The sequence below is a fragment of the Hyperolius riggenbachi genome, chromosome 12 (assembly GCF_040937935.1).
Source record: "Hyperolius riggenbachi isolate aHypRig1 chromosome 12, aHypRig1.pri, whole genome shotgun sequence".
In the NCBI taxonomy this organism is placed as follows: Eukaryota; Metazoa; Chordata; class Amphibia; order Anura; family Hyperoliidae; genus Hyperolius; species Hyperolius riggenbachi.
Genome location: NC_090657.1, coordinates 17,802,803 through 17,825,095, shown reverse-complemented (window position 1 = coordinate 17,825,095; position 22,293 = coordinate 17,802,803). Strand labels below are relative to the sequence as shown.

The 22,293-nt window shown below is 47.4% G+C and overlaps 1 protein-coding gene across 2 annotated transcripts in view; it reads left to right on the top strand.

Annotated features, from left to right (window-relative positions):
• Positions 1-22,293, top strand: part of PITPNC1 (phosphatidylinositol transfer protein cytoplasmic 1) — a 285,400-nt gene that overhangs the window by 217,994 nt on the left and 45,113 nt on the right. The window contains exons 1-3 of one of the 2 annotated variants that reach the window (XM_068264046.1): positions 8,024-8,188; positions 8,363-8,434; positions 16,481-16,576. In XM_068264046.1, coding sequence (XP_068120147.1) covers positions 8,048-8,188; positions 8,363-8,434; positions 16,481-16,576 — 309 coding nt within the window. In that variant the 5' untranslated portion in view covers positions 8,024-8,047. Of the gene's footprint in view, positions 1-8,023; positions 8,189-8,362; positions 8,435-16,480; positions 16,577-22,293 lie in introns of those variants that run through there. The other variant, XM_068264048.1, reaches the window with a different exon arrangement.

Genomic DNA, 22,293 nt, shown 5'->3' with positions numbered 1-22,293 from the left:
AAAACAACATATTTTTCTTATGAAATCTTTATGGTATGCGTGGCTAGGGGTGTGGCGGGGGTGTGATTAGGGATGTGGCAGGGGCGTGGCTTGAGTGTCTCTCTTTTCTCATCTCAAAATGTTGGGAGGTATGCCTTAATCTCTAGTTATCTGGCTTGCAGTCACTTCCATGTGTCCCTTTTTATTATTTCTCTCTGCTTCAAACACAATAGGGGCACTGCGCACTGCATCTCTGCCTCGGCCCGGCCCTGGGCTGTGGACCCCTCACTGCTACACACACACACACCACACACACACACCACACACACACACACACACACACACACACACACACACACACACACACACACACACACACACACACACACACACACACACACACACACACACACACACACACACACACACACACACACACACTTCCATAATGATTACTACCTTTCCTTTTCCACTTCTGATTCATAATTACATCAGTCACTAATGTCTTAGATTTTTTTCTTAATTATTTGCATTGATTCAAACATCTAATTAAGTAAACAGCTTTGTGTAGTAGTGATTGGAGACATTGAGTCCAGGCTGTTTACGCACAATGTTATTTCCTGTCAGATCGATGGGTCAAAACGATCATTTTCGGCATGTACAATCTGTTGCTGATCGGGATCGGAATTGATTTTGTGCAGTACTGATCTGAAAATCGATCCCATACTGAACATGCTGTACAGATTATCAATCCATCCCATCGATCTGACAGGAAATTGCATTGTGTGTACCTGCCTTTAGACAAGGGGAGGGAGGAAGTGAACTGAGGCAGAGTGTGTGGGCTCACCTGACACGCTGTGTGGCAGAGCCTGGAGATTACTGCTTGCTGCAACTTCCAGCAGCCCCCGCCATCCTTCATTTCAAGTTCCCTCTATGGTATTTCTTTTATCCATAAGGAAAAATGTGAACTGAATGCAGTCTAGTGATAAAAATGTCTCTTTGCTGGTATAAGGTGAAGTGCAGACACCTTGTCACCGCCTCTGACACTCAGCCCAAAACTTCACGTCGGAACTCAGACGTCACTGGAGCCGTGGGCAGGAAGATTCACAGATTTTGTTGCCGGGCAACAGCACAAAAAAGATATGATATACTTTTTATATTCTGTCCTGTGACGTCTTTCAGGGTCCTAAAAATATGTTTGACGTCACCCTGTGGAGGGTGGAGAGAGCTGTCACTGCAGGTGTTTTGTGTACAGCAGGAAGGAGATAGCAGGGCCATCATTTTGGTTGTATGGTGTAATGCGCGAATGTGGAAAGGGGGGCTCATATTAATGGTTGAAATAGGGACTCAGCTGGTACACTGGACTTATAATAAAGGTTAAGTATAGTAAACAAACATAAGTACTGTTTTTCCTCCAAAGTACATCAATAAAGTAAAGCCTTGTAGACGCACGAGGAATGTTTCCCGGCAGGGATCGGGACTCATTCCCGCCAGGTGACATTGCATGGCTGGGGCTGTACGGACGCATCGCTAGCCTGCGTTCTGTTGCTATGTCGGGGTCGGAGGGCCGACAGAGCGGCATGCAAATTGCGTCACACTGCAGGCGGGGTGAGGTAGGGGAACAATGCTCTCAGCCAATGCTCGGCCATAACCATCTGCTAGGCTGATGTAAAAATTATCTCCTTGGAGAAAACTTAAAGCAGGAGGATTAGCCATACTATGCCAGGAAAAAAAACACATATATAGGTAGATAAATGCTTGATATACTTACATAACTCATGTATTGTACTGTCCATGTTTGAGGCTAAATACTGATGTCATTTCTGCCCTTAACTTTTTTTTTCTTTTCTCCTCCAATCACTGAGTCACCTCAGCCTTGCTTGTAAACACAAGTGAGCAGAGGATCGTATTTCAGATAGGCAGCCAGGCAGGGAAATATATTGTAGATAAAAAGAACCCACAGCATGCAACTGTTTGGCACTGACTATTAAAGGGCCAGTGCTCCTAAAGTATGTGATAACTCCAAACCATAACAGCAGAAAAAGCTTTGAATGCAGGATTAGCATCTTTATCACTTAATACACAGACCAGTTCCTGTTGAAATTTGATTGTTATGGTGACAATCCCACTTTAAGAGAAAAAGTGAATTGGATCAGGTCCATTGTCCTGTGTGTTGTCAGCAGTAGAGGGAGAGGAGTGAGAGAGGAAAAGAGATATGATATAGACGAGTGAGAAGGAGGGGGGAATCCTCAATGACCATTGCTGCACAGCATGTCAGAGCATGCCACATACCAAGAACAGCTTATAAAGTATGTGATCTGATAATGTCCACAGGCTGCTCTCCCGATATACCTCTATCCTTCTATCCAAGACTCTATCTATCCCCATCTTCTATAACTGAAAGTATTTTAATCTTAGAACTGAAGAATTCAGTCTTTAAGCACAGCAGAGCCCACAAACAGCCTAAGAAGTTGCCTTCACCCCTGTGAGTACTGCCAGTAATTTGTGCAGGTTGGTGGAGACTGCTGGTTAGTTGAGTTCTGGATAACCGGGACTCCACTCTACACATGGCTTCAATTCACTAAGCTTTATCAAACACTTTATCAAACGTTTGATAATTTACTTCATGGGTAAAATCTAATTTTGAATTCACTAAGTTGTTATATATTTATCAAATGTTTTATCGATAAAACATTCAATAAGTCTATAACACTTTAGTGAATTCAAAATTAGATTTTACCTATGAGATAAATTATCAAACATTTGATAAAGTGTTTGATAAAGCTTAGTGAATTGAGGCCATAGTGTAGACTTAATTACAGACAGACAGATTATTAGGCCACTCAAGCCCCCAGCAGTGATATGATAATCTGGAAACGCTCATCAAGACAGGCATTTTCTTTTTGGCGTGGCAGCACCGACTTAAAGCGGATCCGAGATTAAAAACTATAACAAGTAACTTGTCTACATATCTTATCTAAAGTTTAGATAGTTTACACAGCAAATCTAGCTGCAAACAGCTTCAACAGTTTATGATTATTTATTCCTGTGATACAATGAGGGCAGCCATGTTCTGTTTGTCACATTGTTACAGGCTGAGGGCTGGAGATGCTATCAGCTTGCCTGTGTGTAAATTCACTCCCCTCTCCTCCTCCCTCCTCCCCCTCTGCCTCTGAAATAAATGGCTACTAACCTCCTCCTCCTGCCCAGACTGAGCTCCCATAAGCCCTTGCTACAGTGCCAAGGCACAAAAGGAGCTGTGGGCAAAGGCTTGTTTAGTTTATAGGGAATTAGAGTATTAAAACAAAACAAAAAAAAGTATTTGGCTTGAGGAATGCCCTATAAACTATATGAAAGGAACACCATTATGCAATGAGTAAAAGTTTATCTCGGATCCACTTTAAGCCTCATACAGACGCACGAGGCATGTTATCTGGTGGGTATTGGGACCCAATCCCTAGGGCGACATTGCAGGGTATACACTTTACAGATACGTTGCTACCCCACAGGCTAGGAGCAAGTTCTGTTGCTATTCAGGGGAGCAGAGGGCTGACGGAGCAGCATGGGAGTGAGGTCATGCAGCCAGTGAGGTGAGTGTTTGGGGGCCGAGGCGTCAGGGGGCATCCGGGGCAGATGTACACTTGCTTACATCTCAGGCTGAACACATTTTATACTGTATGTTATCCTGTTTTGCACCATGTTCCATTTACAAACGTGTAACATATGAATGTGATAGTAGAAGGTGATCGGAGATGGAGATTGGAGAGGAGATGGAAAAGAGATTGTGGGGTGGGGGCTGAGAAAGACGTGGAGGGGCTAGTGGTAAGGGAGAGATGGAAGATTGGGAGGGAGAGCACATGTGTATAGTGTAGACAGATGTGATCTTTTTCAGAGGCTTGTTCCCCACCAATCAGAATTGGGGATGCAGGGGAGGGGGAGGGGCATCCTACCTGGTGCCTGGGGGAATCAGCCACGCAGCAGAAGCGGCGGAGTCTGGAAGGGCAGCATATTTAGAAAAGTTCAATCTGCTGCTATTTCTTGGGCTCACAATCGGTTAACAGATAATTGGCGCCTCCTGGATGGAATAGCAAGCGAGATAATTAATCCGAATGACCCTTAATGATGCCACATGGCTGGATAATATCCCCGTTCAGGTAAATAAATGCCTTCGCTGGAAGTAATTGATTTTCAGCCCTAAACTGCATCAGCCCAGCCAGTTATCGTCTTAAAGGGCGACTCCGCCCAGAAGAAAATATTCCCTCGTAAGGCCTGTAAAGCCTGCTATACACCTAACAGTTTTTCCCATCTGATTCTATCAGTTTGCTGGAAATCTGATGCCCCCGGCATGCCTGACTGATTAACTTTATATCAATTTCAGAAAGTTCATTGGATAAGAGCTGATTTTGGACTGATTTCTGTTTAAGCTGGTGGGAGGAACAGTGAGGGATCAATTGTTGCATTGTACTGAACTCGGCAATATAATGCCTGCTGAGGACTGCAGTACTTGTCAGATTTATCTGTATGTTAAAATTGTGTTCATTTACATAAAAATGTCTTTTTGTCTGGCAAAGATGATGTTGTGACTCGCACAATTTTGCCCATTTTTCAGGCTCATCGATAATGGGAAGATACTACAATGATAGGTGGTGTTCTGGGGAGGATTTTTATCCTGCACACTGACTTCCTGTCCGGTAACTCAATAGAACAGGCATGTTCAAAGTCAAGCCCGGGGACCAAATGCGGCCCACCGAGCCTTTTCTGGTGCCCCCAAAGCTCACTATAGTAGTGCCATGAAGCCTGCATGCAGGGGCCACCTTATGTTGCAGGCTTTTCCGCCCCTTTGCTTGCCTGTAGGCTATCAGCCACCACTGTAGCAATAGCAGCCACTGATCAGCAGCCACCACTATGCCAGCAGCAGTAACAGACACAATTTAGCAGCTGTCACTGTGCCAGCAGCAGTTACAGCCACTGATTAGCAGCTGCCACTGTGCCAGCAGCAGTAACAGCCACTGATTAGCAGCCACCACTCTGCCAGCAGCAGTAACAGCCACAAATTAGCAACTGTCACTATGCCAGCAGCAGTAACAGCCACTGATTAGCAGCGGCCAGTATGCCAGCAGCATTAACAACCACTGATTAGCAGCTGCCACTGTGCCAGCAGCAGTAACAGCCACTGATTAGCAGCTGCCACTATGCCAGCAGCAGTAACAGCCACTGATTAGCAGCTGCCACTGTGCCAGCAGCAGTAACAGCCACTGATTAGCAGCTGCCACTGTGCCAGCAGCAGTTACAGCCACTGATTAGCAGCTGCCACTGTGCCAGCAGCAGTAACAGCCACTGATTAGCAGCCACCACTCTGCCAGCAGCAGTAACAGCCACAAATTAGCAACTGTCACTATGCCAGCAGCAGTAACAGCCACTGATTAGCAGCTACCACTGTGCCAGCAGCAGTAACAGCCACTGATTAGCAGCTGCCACTGTGCCAGCAGCAGTAACAGCCACTGATTAGCAGCTGCCACTATGCCAGCAGCAGTAACAGCCACTGATTAGCAGCTGCCACTGTGCCAGCAGCAGTAACAGCCACTGATTAGCAGCTGCCACTATGCCAGCAGCAGTAACAGCCACTGATTAGCAGCTACCACTGTGCCAGCAGCAGTAACAGCCAGGGATTAGCAGCTGCCACTGTGCCAGCAGCAGTAACAGCCACTGATTAGCAGCTACCACTGTGCCAGCAGCAGTAACAGCCACTGATTAGCAGCTGCCACTGTGCCAGCAGCAGTAACAGCCACTGATTAGCAGCTGCCACTATGCCAGCAGCAGTAACAGCCACTGATTAGCAGCTACCACTGTGCCAGCAGCAGTAACAGCCAGGGATTAGCAGCTGCCACTGTACCAGCAGCAGTAACAGCCACTGATTAGCAGCCGCCACCATGCCAGCAGCAATACCAGCCACTGATTAGCAGCCGCCACTGTGCCAGCAGCAGTAACAGCCACTGATTAGCAGCTGCCACTGTGCCAGCAGCAGTAACAGCCACTGATTAGCAGCTACCACTGTGCCAGCAGCAGTAACAGCCAGGGATTAGCAGCTGCCACTGTGCCAGCAGCAGTAACAGCCACTGATTAGCAGCCGCCACCATGCCAGCAGCAGTACCAGCCACTGATTAGCAGCCGCCACTGTGCCAGCAGCAGTAACAGCCACTGATTAGCAGCTTCCAATGTGCCAGCAGCAGTAACAGCCACTGATTAGCAGCTGCCACTGTGCCAGCAGCAGTAACAGCCACTGATTAGCAGCTTCCAATGCGCCAGCAGCAGTAACAGCCACTGATTAGCAGCTACCACTGTGCCAGCAGCAGTAACAGCCACTGATTAGCAGCTACCACTGTGCCAGCAGCAGTAACAGCCACTGATTAGCAGCTACCACTGTGCCAGCAGCAGTAACAGCCACTGATTAGCAGCCGCCACTGTGCCAGCAGCAGTAACAGCCACTGATTAGCAGCTGCCACTGTGCCAGCAGCAATAACAGCCACTGATTAGCAGCTGCCACTGTGCCAGCAGCAATAACAGCCAGTGATTAGCAGCTGCCACTGTGCCAGCAGCAGTAACAGCCACAAATTAGCAACTGTCACTATGCCAGCAGCAGTAACAGCCACTGATTAGCAGCCGCCACTGTGCCAGCAGCAGTAACAGCCACTGATTAGCAGCTGCCACTGTGCCAGCAGCAGTAACAGCCACTGATTAGCAGCTGCCACTATGCCAGCAGCAGTAACAGCCACTGATTAGCAGCTACCACTGTGCCAGCAGCAGTAACAGCCACTGATTAGCAGCTGCCACTGTGCCAGCAGCAGTAACAGCCACTGATTAGCAGCTGCCACTGTGCCAGCAGCAGTAACAGCCACAGATTAGCAGCTGCCACTATGCCAGCAGCAGTAACAGCCACTGATTAGCAGCTACCACTGTGCCAGCAGCAGTAACAGCCAGGGATTAGCAGCTGCCACTGTGCCAGCAGCAGTAACAGCCACTGATTAGCAGCCGCCACCATGCCAGCAGCAATACCAGCCACTGATTAGCAGCCGCCACTGTGCCAGCAGCAGTAACAGCCACTGATTAGCAGCTGCCACTGTGCCAGCAGCAGTAACAGCCACTGATTAGCAGCTACCACTGTGCCAGCAGCAGTAACAGCCAGGGATTAGCAGCTGCCACTGTGCCAGCAGCAGTAACAGCCACTGATTAGCAGCCGCCACCATGCCAGCAGCAGTACCAGCCACTGATTAGCAGCCGCCACTGTGCCAGCAGCAGTAACAGCCACTGATTAGCAGCTTCCAATGTGCCAGCAGCAGTAACAGCCACTGATTAGCAGCTGCCACTGTGCCAGCAGCAGTAACAGCCACTGATTAGCAGCCGCCACCATGCCAGCAGCAGTACCAGCCACTGATTAGCAGCCGCCACTGTGCCAGCAGCAGTAACAGCCACTGATTAGCAGCCGCCACTGTGCCAGCAGCAGTAACAGCCACTGATTAGCAGCTACCACTGTGCCAGCAGCAGTAACAGCCACTGATTAGCAGCCGCCACTGTGCCAGCAGCAGTAACAGCCACTGATTAGCAGCTGCCACTGTGCCAGCAGCAATAACAGCCACTGATTAGCAGCTGCCACTGTGCCAGCAGCAATAACAGCCAGTGATTAGCAGCTGCCACTGTGCCAGCAGCAGTAACAGCCACAAATTAGCAACTGTCACTATGCCAGCAGCAGTAACAGCCACTGATTAGCAGCCGCCACTGTGCCAGCAGCAGTAACAGCCACTGATTAGCAGCTGCCACTGTGCCAGCAGCAGTAACAGCCACTGATTAGCAGCTGCCAATATGCCAGCAGTAGTAACAGCCACTGATTAACAACTGCCACTCTGCCAGCAGCAGTAACAGCCACTGATTAGCAGCCACCCATATACTGCACACAATATATGAGTTATTTTCCATTGACAAAATGTAACATGCTTAGTGTACCTAATGGTAATCAGCAAAAAATTGTTTCATTTTGGTAGGTCAACCCCCCAGCACACGCAAGAACGGCGATATGGCCCTTTGCCTGGAAAGTTTGGACACCCCTGCAATAGAGGAATATTGCCAACTGGTATCGATTGCCTCTTATAAAATGGCAGCTGAGCATGGCCAAGCACTGTGTAGCACAATGACAGAGACCCCCAATGCACTAAATGTATAATAACATTTTATAATTCTGCTCATAATATCTCATTGGTTCTCCAGGTATCATCACATGTAATGATTTTGATTATTGTTTACCTCCATACTGCCTCCCTGCTGCTGACTATGAGAATTACTTTATTACAGAACATTTCATCTTACTCTGCATTCTCTGTTTTCCTTTCAGTGTTCCTTTCTTCCGAAATTTTCCATCCACATAGAGACGAAGTATGAAGATAACAAGGGATGCAATGACAGTGTAAGTATTCCCATTCCATTCCCAACAACAGCTGTGCTGGAGCAGCTTGAACTTTAATACCCTCACTACAGTCTCATACTGCTATTATAATACATTCTATAGTTCTGACATACTCCACAGCTCTGTATAGAGATTACTGATTCATTCCCATCAGCCACCTTGTTCTTCTTCTTAAAGAGACTCTGAAGCGAGAATAAATCTCGCTTCAGAGCTCATAGTTAGCAGGGGCACGTGTGCCCCTGCTAAACCGCCGCAATAGCGCCGCTAAACGGGGGTCCCTTGACCCCCAAACCCCCCACTGCGACACTTGGTCGCAGACTTGGTCGCTCCTGGAGGCAGGGCTAACGGCTGCAGCCCTGCCTCCAGTCACGTCTATCAGCGGCGCATCGCCGCCTCTCCCCCGCCCCTCAGTGAAGGAAGACTGAAAAGGGCGGGGGAGAGGCGGAGATACGCACTGACAGACGCGCGTGGGGCAGGGCTGCGGCGGTTAGCCCTGCCCCAACCAGGAAGCACTCCCCCGCATTACGGAGGGGATTTGGGGGATCAGGGACCCCCGTTAAGCCGCGGGATAGCGGCGTTTTAGCAGGGGCACATGTGCCCCTGCTATCTATGAGGTCTGAAGCGAGATTTATTCTCGCTTCAGACTCTCTTTAATACTATTGATTTATAATAGCGCAATCATCTGCTGGTAGGTAAACGAGCAGTATAAAGTTTGTGGGGGCAGCTAGGGTGATTCAGATAATAAACGGCTGTACAGCACACCTTATGCAATAAACACATATGGCCTCGATTCATAAACAGCAGTGCGATAAAAAAATCTTGTCGGGAAAATACCGCACTCTGTATTTTCCCGGTCTGTGTGCTAATTCATAAAGATTTCCCCAGCTGCCTTTGGAGGTCGGTAAATTACCGCAGCCCATTGAGCGGTAGAGTAGAGCAGTGTCTCGATCCTCTCTTTGCCCTGCAGAAATGAATCACACAGACGGCTCTCTCTGGCTCTCCCACTGATGACTCAGACAGATGAGTCACACAGTCTTTCCCTGCCTGCAGAAATTACTCACACAGCCGGCTCTTTCCACTGATGACTCAGACAGATGAGTCACACAGTCTTTCCCTGCCTGCTGAAATGATTCACACAGAGGGCTCTCTGGCTCTCTCCACTGATGACTCAAACAGACTCTCTGCACTTTTGCATTCATCAGAGCTGTCAGAGCTGTCGGTAACTTGTTATCGCCTCACTAGAGGTGTCGGTAACTACCGCCAGGCTTACCGCTTGTTGAAGGCTTTATGAATTGGCATTTGCTGACAATTTACTGACATGTGTTGTCGGTAACTGCAGCCAAGTCGGTAATTTATCTCCCTGGTCGGTAATGTCAGCTTTTTATGCGGTAACAGCCTTTATGAATTGACATTTTGCTAAGTGGTCGGTAAAGTCTGCTGTTTTCAGCATTACCGCATGAGGTAATGCTTTATGAATCGAGGCCATAGATGGAACAGAATAGAGAGCCCTGCTCTTACTAGCTTACAGTGTAAGGAGATAATGGGAGGACACACACAGGAGGTAAGGGGAACCTGTGTGTGTCTGCCAAAATACAATAGGAGGGAGAGGCCTGTCCAAGCAAGATTGAAATGCAATGGAGGACAAATAAATGTGTGTGTGCGTGTGTATTTGAGGGGATGGGGTATAACCAGTAGAAGGCATGACAGAGAAGAGCTGCATCTCAGGAGCGATAAGAGAGGTAATAGCAGTGGAGGGAGTGACAGAAAGGAGCAGCATCTGAGGAGCGATAAGAGAGGTAACAGCAACGGAGGGCGTGACAGAGAGGAGCAACATCTGAGGAGCAAGAAGAGAGGTGTAACCAGCGGAGAGGGTGACAGAGAGGAGCAGCATCTAAGGAGCGAGAAGAGAGGTATAACCAGTGGAGGGAATGACAGAGAGGAGCAGCATCTGAGGAGCAAGAAGAGAGGTGTAACCAGCAGAGGGGGTGACAGAGAGGAGCAGCATCTGAGAAGCGAGAAGATAGGTAATACCAGTAAAGGGAGTGACAGAGAGGAGCAGCATCTGAGGAGCGAGAAGAGAGGTATAACTCCCCCCCCCCCGCCCCCCACACGATCTTCGAACCCCACGGACCTCGGACCTCCCACCCAAACATTTTTTGGGGAAATCTGGCAGATTTCCCCACAAAATGCAACTCAGATTGTAGGCAGATTTCCCCACAAAATGCAACTCAGATTGTCGGCAGATTTCCCCACAAAATGCAACCAGATTGTCGGCAGATTTCCCCACAAAATGCAACCCAGATTGTCGGCAGATTTCCCCACAAAATGCAACCAGATTGTCGGCCGATTTCCCCACAAAATACAACCCAGATTGTCGGCAGATTTCCCCACAAAATGTAACCAGATTGTCGGCAGATTTCCCCACAAATTGCAACCGGATTGTCGGCAGATTTCCCCACAATATGCAACCAGATTGTCGGCAGATTTCCCCACAAAATGCAATCGGGTTAGCCATACAGGTGCTACTGCGCCCCCCCCATATAGGTTAGCCATACAGGTGCCACTGTGCCCCCCCCCCCATGTAGGTTAGCAATATGGTGCCCTGGGGCCTGGCCACTGCCCTTTTATAGGTTAGCATGGCGGTATGGGTGGTGGTGGTTCGTCAGCAACTCCCCCAACCCCCCCTCGGGTCCCCATCCCCCCCGCCCCCCTTGGGTCCCCATCCCCGGTTAGTCCACAGCAGCCAGCCATACTTACACTCCTGCATCTTGCCTCGCTCCCGCATCCTGCTGTCACTCTGCGGCAACGGCGTGGGGTCGAGTCGCTCCTCGGGTGACACTCTAGTCCAGGCCTCCGGCTCCAGGGCACGCTCCTCCGGCTCCAGGGCATGCTCCTCCGGCTCCAGTCTCTCGGCAGCCACCGTCAGTCAGTCCGCGGTCCGCTCCCTCTCCGTGAGCCGCACAAGGCCGTCCTGACGTCACTCACTCCTCCTGCTTCCTCCCTGGCCAGCGGAACTATAGAGTAATAGTCGGCCGGCCGCCAGGGAGTATCAATGCGCGCCACTGGGAGTAGTCCCCCTCCTCACACCAGCCGCCAGTTAGCGACAAGGGGGGCCGGGGGAGGGGGCGCTCTGTTATAATTATCGGGGGGGAGGGGGGCTCTGTTATAATTATCAAGGGGTGCCCGGGCCAGCATTATTTATATATATATATTTTTTTTTTAAAGTCCCCTCTCTCAGCTACGGGCCCCCTGTGATGTAGGGCTGCCACGGTTGCTATACTGATTGCTACGCCACTGGCTGATGGTATATCAGTCCTCAGTGGAATGGCCAATCACAGCTGTGCTCCAGACTTGACTAATCACTCTCTGACTATTATTCACCAGTGTTATATTTTATTAATCTGTATAAGTATCTGCATTATGTTGATGGGGAGACTTCAGTGCAGAAATGTCTGGAGTGGTGCTGACCAGCACATGTTGAAGTCAACCACAGCAGGCTGAAAGTGGTGAATTCACCGCCGGTCAGCTGCTCCCAGGCAACAGTCAGATGCTTGCTAGCACTCAGCATGTGAAATGAAGAGTCATATCTGAGCGCAGTTGTGGCCATGCAAAGCAGCATAGCATATTTGGCTTCTACTGCTTTCCAGTAGGTAAGTTTAGGTGGGAACAAGTGCTCACAAGAGATGGCAGCCAGGCCCTTCAACACTCCCCAGGCCTTAGGCACCTGCCTTGCTTGCCTTGTGGATGTCCCAGCTGTGAACTATTGGAAAGCAGTGACCTTTTAGACTCAGTTTAGTTAAGTGTGGACCTTTAAACGTAGCATTACCCAGGGGCATGTTCATAAAATAAGCATAATTTGTGAGTAGCTATTGTCTCTTCAGTCCTTCAGAGAGCATTACTTCCTAACCCACAAGGTAATGGTGACTAAGATTGGCAAGACGTTGCATTTACCAGACAGCGAAACACCAGAAAGCTCTTTAAACTACCATTAAATTCACATGAAATGTGCCAGCACAGCACAGCTGATTCCGTTATATATTTACATTGCTGTCCCTTTCTGTGGGATTTAATCCATCCTTTCATAGGCCTGTCATTGCAGAGAGCTTTCTGCGGCCAGGATAAGGGCTCTGTTCTTCACTGATCTATAACACAAGCTGACAGCGTCATTAATAGCCATGTCTTTTCCTGCGCTTAATAAAAATGTCAGCTTCATAATTTACAGTGAAGCGAAGAGAGCTGGTCTATAGTATGAGTATTCTGCCATCTTGTGGCCAGCACTAGTATGTACATCACACAGGGACATGGGGACTGGTGCTCAGGGTGCTCAGACACAAAGACGTCGCTGAATTCAGTTTCTTTATTTCCAGTACAGTTTATATGAACCTTGCGTTAAAGTACACCAGAAGCACTGTAAAAAAAATACCTCAGTAATGTGAAGCCTCTGGCTCCAGACAATTCCCTGACATATAGGGCGCGATTCACAAAGCGGTGCTAACCCAGTTAGAGACTTTAGGCATGATAACCATTGCACCATGCTGGTGAAAAGCCAGTTTAGGCATGATATGTTTAGGCATGCGAAGTTTAGATAAGTTTAGATTGCATGCAAAGTCCCGCACGCAAAGCAGTGCCATTAAACTCTATGCGAAGTGCACCAGACTTTGCTAGCGTAAAACTTTTGATCAGCTGTGCACTGCGGTGCTAACGCAGTTGGTGCTTAAACTTATCATGCCTAAGCTTATCACACCTAAACTTATCACACCTGAACTCACCATGCCTAAACTTATCACACCTAAACTTATCACGCCTAAACTTATCACGCCTAAACTTACCACGCCTAAACTTACCACGCCTAAACTTACCACGCCTAAACTTACCACGCCTAAACTTACCACGCCTAAACTTACCACGCCTAAACTTACCACGCCTAAACTTACCACGCCTAAACTTACCACGCCTAAACTTATCACGCCTAAACTTATCACGCCTAAACTTACCACGCCTAAACTTACCACGCCTAAACTTACCACGCCTAAACTTACCACGCCTAAACTTATCACGCCTAAACTTACCACGCCTAAACTTACCACGCCTAAACTTACCACGCCTAAACTTACCACGCCTAAACTTATCACGCCTAAACTTACCACACCTAAACTTACCACACCTAAAATTACCACACCTAAACTTATCATGCCTAAACTTACCACACCTAAACTTATCATGCCTAAACTGAGTTTAGGCATGATAAGGGGCTTTTCACCAGCGTGCTAACTGTTAGCACCGCTTTGTGAATCAGGCCCATAGACTTGGCGGCCCATCGACCATCAGATTCGATAATTATTCTAGAAACTGATGAAAATTGATGCTGCCAAGAGCAGGCCTGATAGACAATTCCACCACTTTCAGGTGGAAGTTGGATGCATGTAATGATCGGACATGCTGGACAAGCCAATTAAAATATCTGTAGTTTTAGGGATATGGGAGAAAACCGAAGTGCACGGAGGAAACCCACGCAGACACGGGGAGAACATACACACTCTGTGCAGAAAGTGTCTTGGCTGGGATCCAAACCAGGAACCCAGCGCTGCAAGGCGAGTGTGCTAATCACTATGTCACCAGTTGCCTAGCAGTCCTGCTGCTCTCTGGCATCAGTAGTGTCTGAATCGTACACCTGAAACAAGCATGAGGCTAATCTAGTCAGACTTCAGCCAGAAACACCTGTGCTGCATGCTTGTTCAGGGTCTATGGCTCAGCAGAACAGCCAGGCAATGTGCATTGTTTAAAAGGAAATAAATATATGAGCCTCCATGTCCCTTTCAGTTTATGTGTGCTTTAAAGAGACTCTGTAACAAAATGTTCATCCTTATTTCTTCTATCCTATAAGTTCCTATACCTGTTCTAATGTGCTCTGTCTAACTGCAGCCTTTTCTAGTTGCACAGCGGCTGTATTATCTTTGTTATATGATCTAATCTCTCCTCTGTCGGCTCTGTTGGGGTCAGGCAGTCAGGCTGGAATGTGCTGTGCTGCTTGTGATTGGATAGAAGCTATACACACCCTCTCCAGGCCCCCTGCACACTCTGTATGACTCACACACTGAGCTACTCTTTTGATTGTAAACACTGGATAAAACTGTTAATTACAAGCCAGGATTGCAGCAGGGAGTGGCAGAAATAGCACAGAGGGGCCCAGGAGAACATAATGAATAGAATGGTATGCTTTTTATTGTAAGAATATTAGAGTACAGATTCTCTTTAAGTAAATACCATATATACTTGAGGATAAACAGACCTCCTAACGTTTTCTTACAAAACAGTATGACTCTGAAAAATTCCCCAGCCCCCCTCAAATTCCCTTGAATTCATCCCTCCAGCCGTTTATGCAAATAATGTTCTGGAAGCTTGTGAGGAGAAAAGAGTGTGTGTTGGAAGCAAGTACCCTGCAGCCTCTGACTCCTCACACAGGCTGCGGAGCTCACAGTCAGTCATGTGACTGCAATAAAGACTGCTCCTCTGTTCCCGTGTCCTTCTTCCTGGACTTGTCTGTGTAAGAGCCAAAGCACATATTAAAATGGAGTCAAGTTCGTTAGACAAGACATAACACTGAGAGAAGAATCTAGATAAGTATTCTTAGAGTCAGTGCAAAATGAGGCTAGAAGAAAAAGAATAGAGGTCAAGCAGGGAGAGTGAGTGAAAGGATTCCTCCTGTGGCGTGTTCTGTCCATTGCGATGGAGCCGCAAACAGACAGTTCTGGCTTGTCAGCATTCGGTTGTGTATTCGCAATGAGTCACATTGTCATTTGCAATCGCTCTGCAGTTCTGGGCAGCTCAGAATGCTGTCATCATTCCACCAATGGCTTACTATAGCTGAGCTGTGGCCAGATAGCCCTGGATTTCCTGCATGCATGTTGTTGCATAGGACTGCATGCATTGGTACAGATAGTCTTTCAGCTAGCAAATGGTAACCAAGCCAGCTCAGTATTGAATGCTTACCATTCAGCTGTGTGGAAATTTGCATGCTTGCATCCATTGGCTGATGCCAGCATAAAGGTCTGCCTCCCCTTTTAGACCTCGCCCGTCATAATTTCAGCTGTTACTGGGTCCCTTGATACTGTGAAATCTATTCCTTGTCTTGTTACTTTCTAGTTCAGTTATCTTGTGGAGCTATGATTATATATTTCCCATGGGGACATATATATGTACTCCTTCTAGTGCAGAGAATTTGTATTGTTTGTATTGCCTAGTTAGTTCGCTGTATTGCTCCAGTCCAGAACCAGCTAGTCCCTTGCTTATGTTATATATTGGTTCATCTCCAATATATACATATTCTAGTCAGCGTTTGTTATTTTCCTTGTATTCATGTTACGTGATATATCAGTGCCGCTGATATATACGTACTCGAACTGTCGATATCCTGTGTTCAGCTAGTCAGTTTTTAGCACGTTTCGGTAGGTTGCTCTTGGAGTGATCACCCGTGCTTAGCTAGCCTAGTCCTGTCCTTGCGAGGTAGCCATTGCTGCGGTTGCTATTGGTTACCTCACTCTAGTCTTTGTGAATGCTTGCTGTCACTGAGGCAGTGACTAGATTAGCAAGCATTCATTCTGTCAGCCTCTGTGCTCCTAGTCCTGTCCTTGCGAGGTAGCCATTGCTGCGGTTGCTATTGGCTGCCTCACTCCAGTCTGTCTTGTATCTGTCTGAATGTTTGCTATCGCAAGAGCAGCACAACATCGTACTGCGCTGCCATTGCTTCTTATCAGAAGCCCAGAGCTGCAGTTGCTCTGGGTAGCCTGTGTAGCCTCTTTCATTATCCAGCTCTTAGCCTTGTTGTGCCAGGTGGTCAGAAAATATGACCCCCAGCATTACAGTGAGGATGTTTGTTCATCAACCTGAGCTAAACAGTTTATCTGATAATAGACAGTTATTGTCTATGCTGGAAAGTGATGCTGTTCTACTCCTGTGACCGGAGGCACACTTTAGTGAACCTCACATCTGATAAATCAGAGTGGATTGTAAGCTGATAACCACTGTCCTCTGTTTCCTTGGCTGCAGATATTTGACATGGAAGCGAAAGACCTGGAAAGGGAGGTCTGCTTTATCGACATTGCCTATGATGACGTCCCAGAGAGGTATTATAAGGAGTCAGAGGTAAGTGTCCCCGGGGACCTGAATTTCTTCTTTGCTCTAATAGATTATTTACAGCATGTTATATACAGCCAGCATTTTTTTTACTAGAACAGCATTCAAAGGGTTACACACAAGACTTAAAAGTTCACTGCCAGCAAAGCTGGACGCATCCGAACTTTAGATAATGTTATCTTGTATTTAATTGTATCAAGTGCGGAATGTAAATAAACACTTCTCTGACACTGCAGGCTCTGCTGAACAAAGTCATACAATTAGAAAGCATTTCTGCTTACAAATAAAATGCAAAGTTAGCTCTCAGGGCAAAAAAAGTGTACTTTCGGAACTTGTAATTTCTAAATGAATAATAATACTTATGCACAAAAGCAAATATGATAACCGTATAGCATATAAAAAGTAGGAAAACATGTTTTTATTAAATATTATGTCAGAGTTTTATACCGCTTTAAATGTTAATTCTTCTGTAAAGAATGTTGATTGCTGAAGAGTTGCAAGACACTGAAAGTGAGAGTTAGGGCTCATTTCCACTGGGAGCCGCAGATGGTTCCAGTTTGGAGCATCCGTCCTGCTGCAAAGCCTTAGCGCGAATCGCTGTGGGCTGCAGAAATCTGCAGCATGCTGTCCAGATTCGGACTGTAGTGCCATGTGGATGTCAAGTCACTAGGGAGAGACGCAGCGTTTCCCAGATCCACTGGCATGCAGGGAAAAGCTGCACATTCAGCCCAGATTCGGGCGTAGTGGAAATAGGCCCTAATATGGGGCCTGCCATTCTTATGGGGATTTATTAAATGTCAGTAGCCCAGCTGTCATGCTAAAATACTACTAGACTTGCCTGATGATAGGGTTGCTGTCCTCTATTCACACTGGCAGCCCTGTTACAATCAAATATATAAGTATTTTAGGGAATTATAGCAGGATGGCAGGAAGTTAAAGGAAATCTAAAACGGGGAAAAAAAAAATCAGTTAAAATTACCTGGGGACTCTTGCAGCCTCCTGGAGTGATCCTGGGCCTGTGCTGTCCTGAGTGCCTCCGGCCAGCAGCGGTGACCCGCGCAAAGCTGGCCAGCAACGCACCTCCTCACTGCGTCCCCATGCATGGCAGCGTTCCGCGCGTGCGCAGTATGTGAAAATCGGCACTGCGAATGCGCAGATGGCTCCCAGCAGCGGGCGAACGATCAGGGTGGACGCGGATCATGGCCACACATGCGTAGTAGCCTCCGACTGGCCGCTATCAGCCAGCTTTGAGGGGACGCTGCTCGCTTGAGGGTCTCGGAAAGACAGCGGGGGCAGAGGAAGCCCCAGGTAAGTTAAACTGATTTTTTGGGGAGGGCTGTAGTAACCCTTTAAGCCATGATTGCCCCTGTTCAGTTATTTTTTTCTCCTGAGCTTTCTCTTAGAAGATGAATTTTTTAATCTTCTATTTAAAATAATTTTTAAGCACTCTGCAATTGAAAAGGTTTCAAAAAGTAGGGAAAAAAAGCACTATCAACATTATTTTGAGTATTTTTTGTTTGCTGGTAGTTTAAAGGCATTTTATGGACAAGGTGTGAAAACAGGGCTGGGACAAGGACTTCAGGGGCCAGAGGCTGAGATTCCAAAGTGCGCCCCGCCAGGTTAGACAGGCATATTCCCACAAAATAGATAGCTAGATTCACCCATAGTCACTCACCTCTTCAGGTTCCATCTACAGTTTCTTCTCTTCAGAACAATCTATTGTCCGATCTTCATGGTTGAAGCTGGGCTCTCTCGTCATGTGACTCACGGTCAAGTACCGGAAGGGCACCCAATGACAGACGCTGGCTGCAGCCAAAGGTGAAGCTAAGCGGCGCTGGGAAGAAGAAGCCTGGAAATGCAGCTAGCAAACTTAGTAAGGTGAGGGGAGGGGCAAGTGAGGAATGCGCCGTAAAAGGTCGGCGCCCAGAGGCTGGAGCCTCCTCAGCCTATGCCTCGGCCTGGTGTGAAAATAGCACCTAGGAGTATACTTAGGAGAAAAAGTTAATTGCATATGGGCCAAAGGCCCATATCCTAATTATAGTGATGGTCATGTTTAGGAGAGCTCATGGAGAATTGTGTGATCAGTTTGGTCAGGTGATAGATATGTAAGTCTCTGATTTGCCGGCCATGATCATGTGCTAAAGCAGGATGGGATCACAGCAAATCAGAGCTTTGCAAATCTATCAGCTGATCAAACAAATCACATGCTTCTCCATGAGTTCTCCTAGACGTGACCATACTACTAACTTTTCTCCTAAGTGTTCTCCAAGGAGACATTTTCAAACCTTACCAATAAAATACATTTTGCAGCACACTGGCTGTAAAAACAGACCGTTTTCCAGGATCCAGATGGCCGGATCCGTACGTCCGGCTCCGCAAAAAAACCGCAGATGTGAACCGGGCTTATTAGACATCCATCAATCAGACTTATGTCCTTCGAGTGAATAACTATAAAAGCTGGTACTGGTGCTGGTACATTGCTTCCACAGGCGGCCAAACCCAATATCTAATAGTGAAAAGAGCAAAACAGCACACTGTTGCCTGCAAAACCTACTACCTCTTACTAAAACCTCAGTAAGGCCCAGTGCACACCGAGCGGTTTTTGGAGCGATCCGCCGGCCGCATCCGCCTCTAAAAACGCTTGTCTAATTTATTGCAATAGGATGGTGCACACCGGCGGTTTGCGTTTTTTGCTAAGCCGCAAACGCGCCTCCTGCTGCGCGTTTGCGGTTTTCGGAAGCGTTTCGTCCTCAATGTAAAGTATAGGAAAACCGCAAACCGCTCTGAAAAACGCCAGATCGGAGCGGTTTGCCAGGCATTTTTGTTACAGTAGCTGTTCTGTAACAGCTTTTACTGTAACAATATGTGTAATCTGCTACACAAAAACGCACGCAAAACCACTTGGTATGTTTAGAAAACCTCTCTAAACATACCTAGAATCGCTCTGAAATCAGCTCCCAAAACCGCTAGCATATTGCGGATCTGCTAGCGGTTTTGGTGTGCACTGGGCCGAAGAAAGATGCACTACATGTTATTGACCAAATGGTCCTTTACTAAGTGCGACCATCACAGAGGTGCCTGGCTCTTCTACTGACCACATATGCTATTGCTCCCTTGTTACTGCCTGATGAAGCGGGATCAAACCTGCGAAACGCGTTACATTGTCCCCCGGAGTATGTAAAGAAACTTGTTGTATTTGACAAACACATTGGCAATTTTTGTCTCTGCTTGGAGGAGGTAACTCCACCACTGCCTCCTCATGTTTTACCCTTTTTAGATACTTTTATCCTTTTGGCGCCTAATTATCCATATAAAGTCCACCCCTGGTTCCTCATCTGTGGAGAGCGACTTCTTAATCCTGAGTGGGGTCAGGTCTGATCTTCCCACCTGCCTATACAGTGGTTGCCATGGAGGTAACCCTGCTTTGTGAGTATAGCTTATGACTCTATCATACTTCATTTCAACTACCAGTACATACTACACTATATTTGGCTCTTGGTGACCCTACTCTGTGTTCATCTATATCAGTACTGCTAGACCACCCCCAGTCAGGGCTGGGCAGAGGCAAGAGAAGCTCCAGCCTCAGGGCGCAGTGTAGGAGGGCGCACAACTCACTCAGCTATCATACCACTATTGTGTTTGAAGCAGAGAGAAATAAAAAAAGGGGATACATGGCAGTGACTGCAAGCCAGATACTAGAGATTAAGGTGTTGGGGGCCATGGGGCGCATCTTACTCTAATAGCAATCAGTGTGTGACGGCTGGGGTGGGAGGGAAGGAGGAGCACACTTTGGTGTATCAGCCTTGGGTGCTGGAGGACCTTGTTCCGGCTCTGCCCCCAGTTAGTGGATTCATAATAAGTTACACTTTTACGTTTTCACGTTCGTTGGTCGTCACGACATCAGGCCGTTCCCACCATGCACCCGTTCAACCATGTCAACCAGCGATTTTCCAGCTTGCATGTTCAATACATTTGAGCAATCCGGGCTCAAAATTGGTCGAATCATCATTCAGGCATGCTTGTTGCAGTACTGATTTTCATCCAATTTGATAAAATGATCAAATTTGAAGGTTGATCGGACTGCTAGATGTATGACCAGCTTTACTCTTGCTGTGCAGCTTAGCTTGTATAAGCAGCTCAGATAGGACAAGACAGAGAACTTCCAAGAAATCCAGAGAACCTTTAATCAGGTTTAACTCAGTCCACGTCTGCAGTCCAGAGCTCCCCCCCCCCCCCCCCCCCCCCCCCAGCACACAGGGACTCCTGCAGCATAATGACGCGTGTTCAGTGGAACAGACAGCTAGACATTTTACCACTCACTCTGTTTGATGTGAAGATCTCCTCTTCACTCCTAATTACATTTCTTCTTATTACTGTCACATCTGATGAAGCACTGGCAGTAACATTTTGTGTGACTGCGTCTATTCAGCGGGTAGAAGGAACATTGCCCACAGAGCAGAAAGCATTGCAGTACGCGGGAGCACGTGTTATGGAGTTCCCAGCCGAGCACAAGTAATTTGGTTATCCTGACTGTGCACGGTGACTGAGCGCATAAAGGTGAAGCCCAGCTGTTGCGAAGGCAGTGAATTACACGCCGCGGAGGTGCCAGGGGCAGCCATACGCAACGCGACACACACAGGAGGGGCTATTGCCTCACAGCATCCTAATGGCAGTGGGGCCTAAACCTGAGGGGTTTGTCAGCAAAGAGGAACTGTAACCAAGAGTTAAACTTCATCCCAATCAGTAGCTGATGCCCCTTTCGCACGAGAAATCTTTTCCTTTTCTCAGACAGATCATCAGGGGGTGCTGTATGACTGATATTGTGGTGAAACCCCTCCCACAGTGTGATGTCAGCACCTAGGTACTGACGTGTGCATATATTGTAGTTATTCACCCTGTCAATCTAGTTGTCGTGCCAGGCAAAGGATGACCAATCCAGTATATAAATAAGGAAGAGGCCGGCACCGACTTGTTCTGATGCAAATCTTCTTATTTATTCAGTGTACTCATATAAAACGACGTTTCGGAGCGCAGCTCCTTTCTCAAGTAAATGACATCCTGACAGAATACATGTGATATCCCATACTTTATATACCCACCCACCCCTATGATCCAACCAATCCTGTTGTTGGATCAAAAGAGACCAATCACCGCTCTTGCTGCAGAGCGGACTTGATGGAAAACTTATTTCTAGGGAGTGGAGCCAATCACAGAGAAGCCTACACCCCATGTGACCAAGTGAAGGAAGACCCCATGTGACCAAGTGTAGGAAGCATCAGAACAAGTCGGTGCCGGCCTCTTCCTTATTCACCTAGGTACTGACATCACATTGCGGGAGCCTTGTTGCATTGTGGGAAATAACAGCTGTTTCCAAATGCCAAAAAGAGCAGCATCTCCTTCCTCAGACAACACCTGCCAGCAGTAAAGATGTTGCCATGTGATAAATTTCAGAATGTAAATTAGGGAGAGGAAGGATTTTACAATCGGCAATCACTTACCAAAACATTAATACATAATTATTGTAAAAACGAAGTACTTTTTTTTTCAATACATTATTTTCACTGCAGTTCCTTTTTAATATAACAGAAATAGCACTTTTGTGTAAGCCTGGAATGACCCATATTTCTTCATGAGAATCTGTCTGCACGGAAGAGGAGCTGCTGTTGCTCTATTTCTTAGAATAATCCAGTCATTAGCACGTCAATCTTCCAGTCCCCAATAGGATT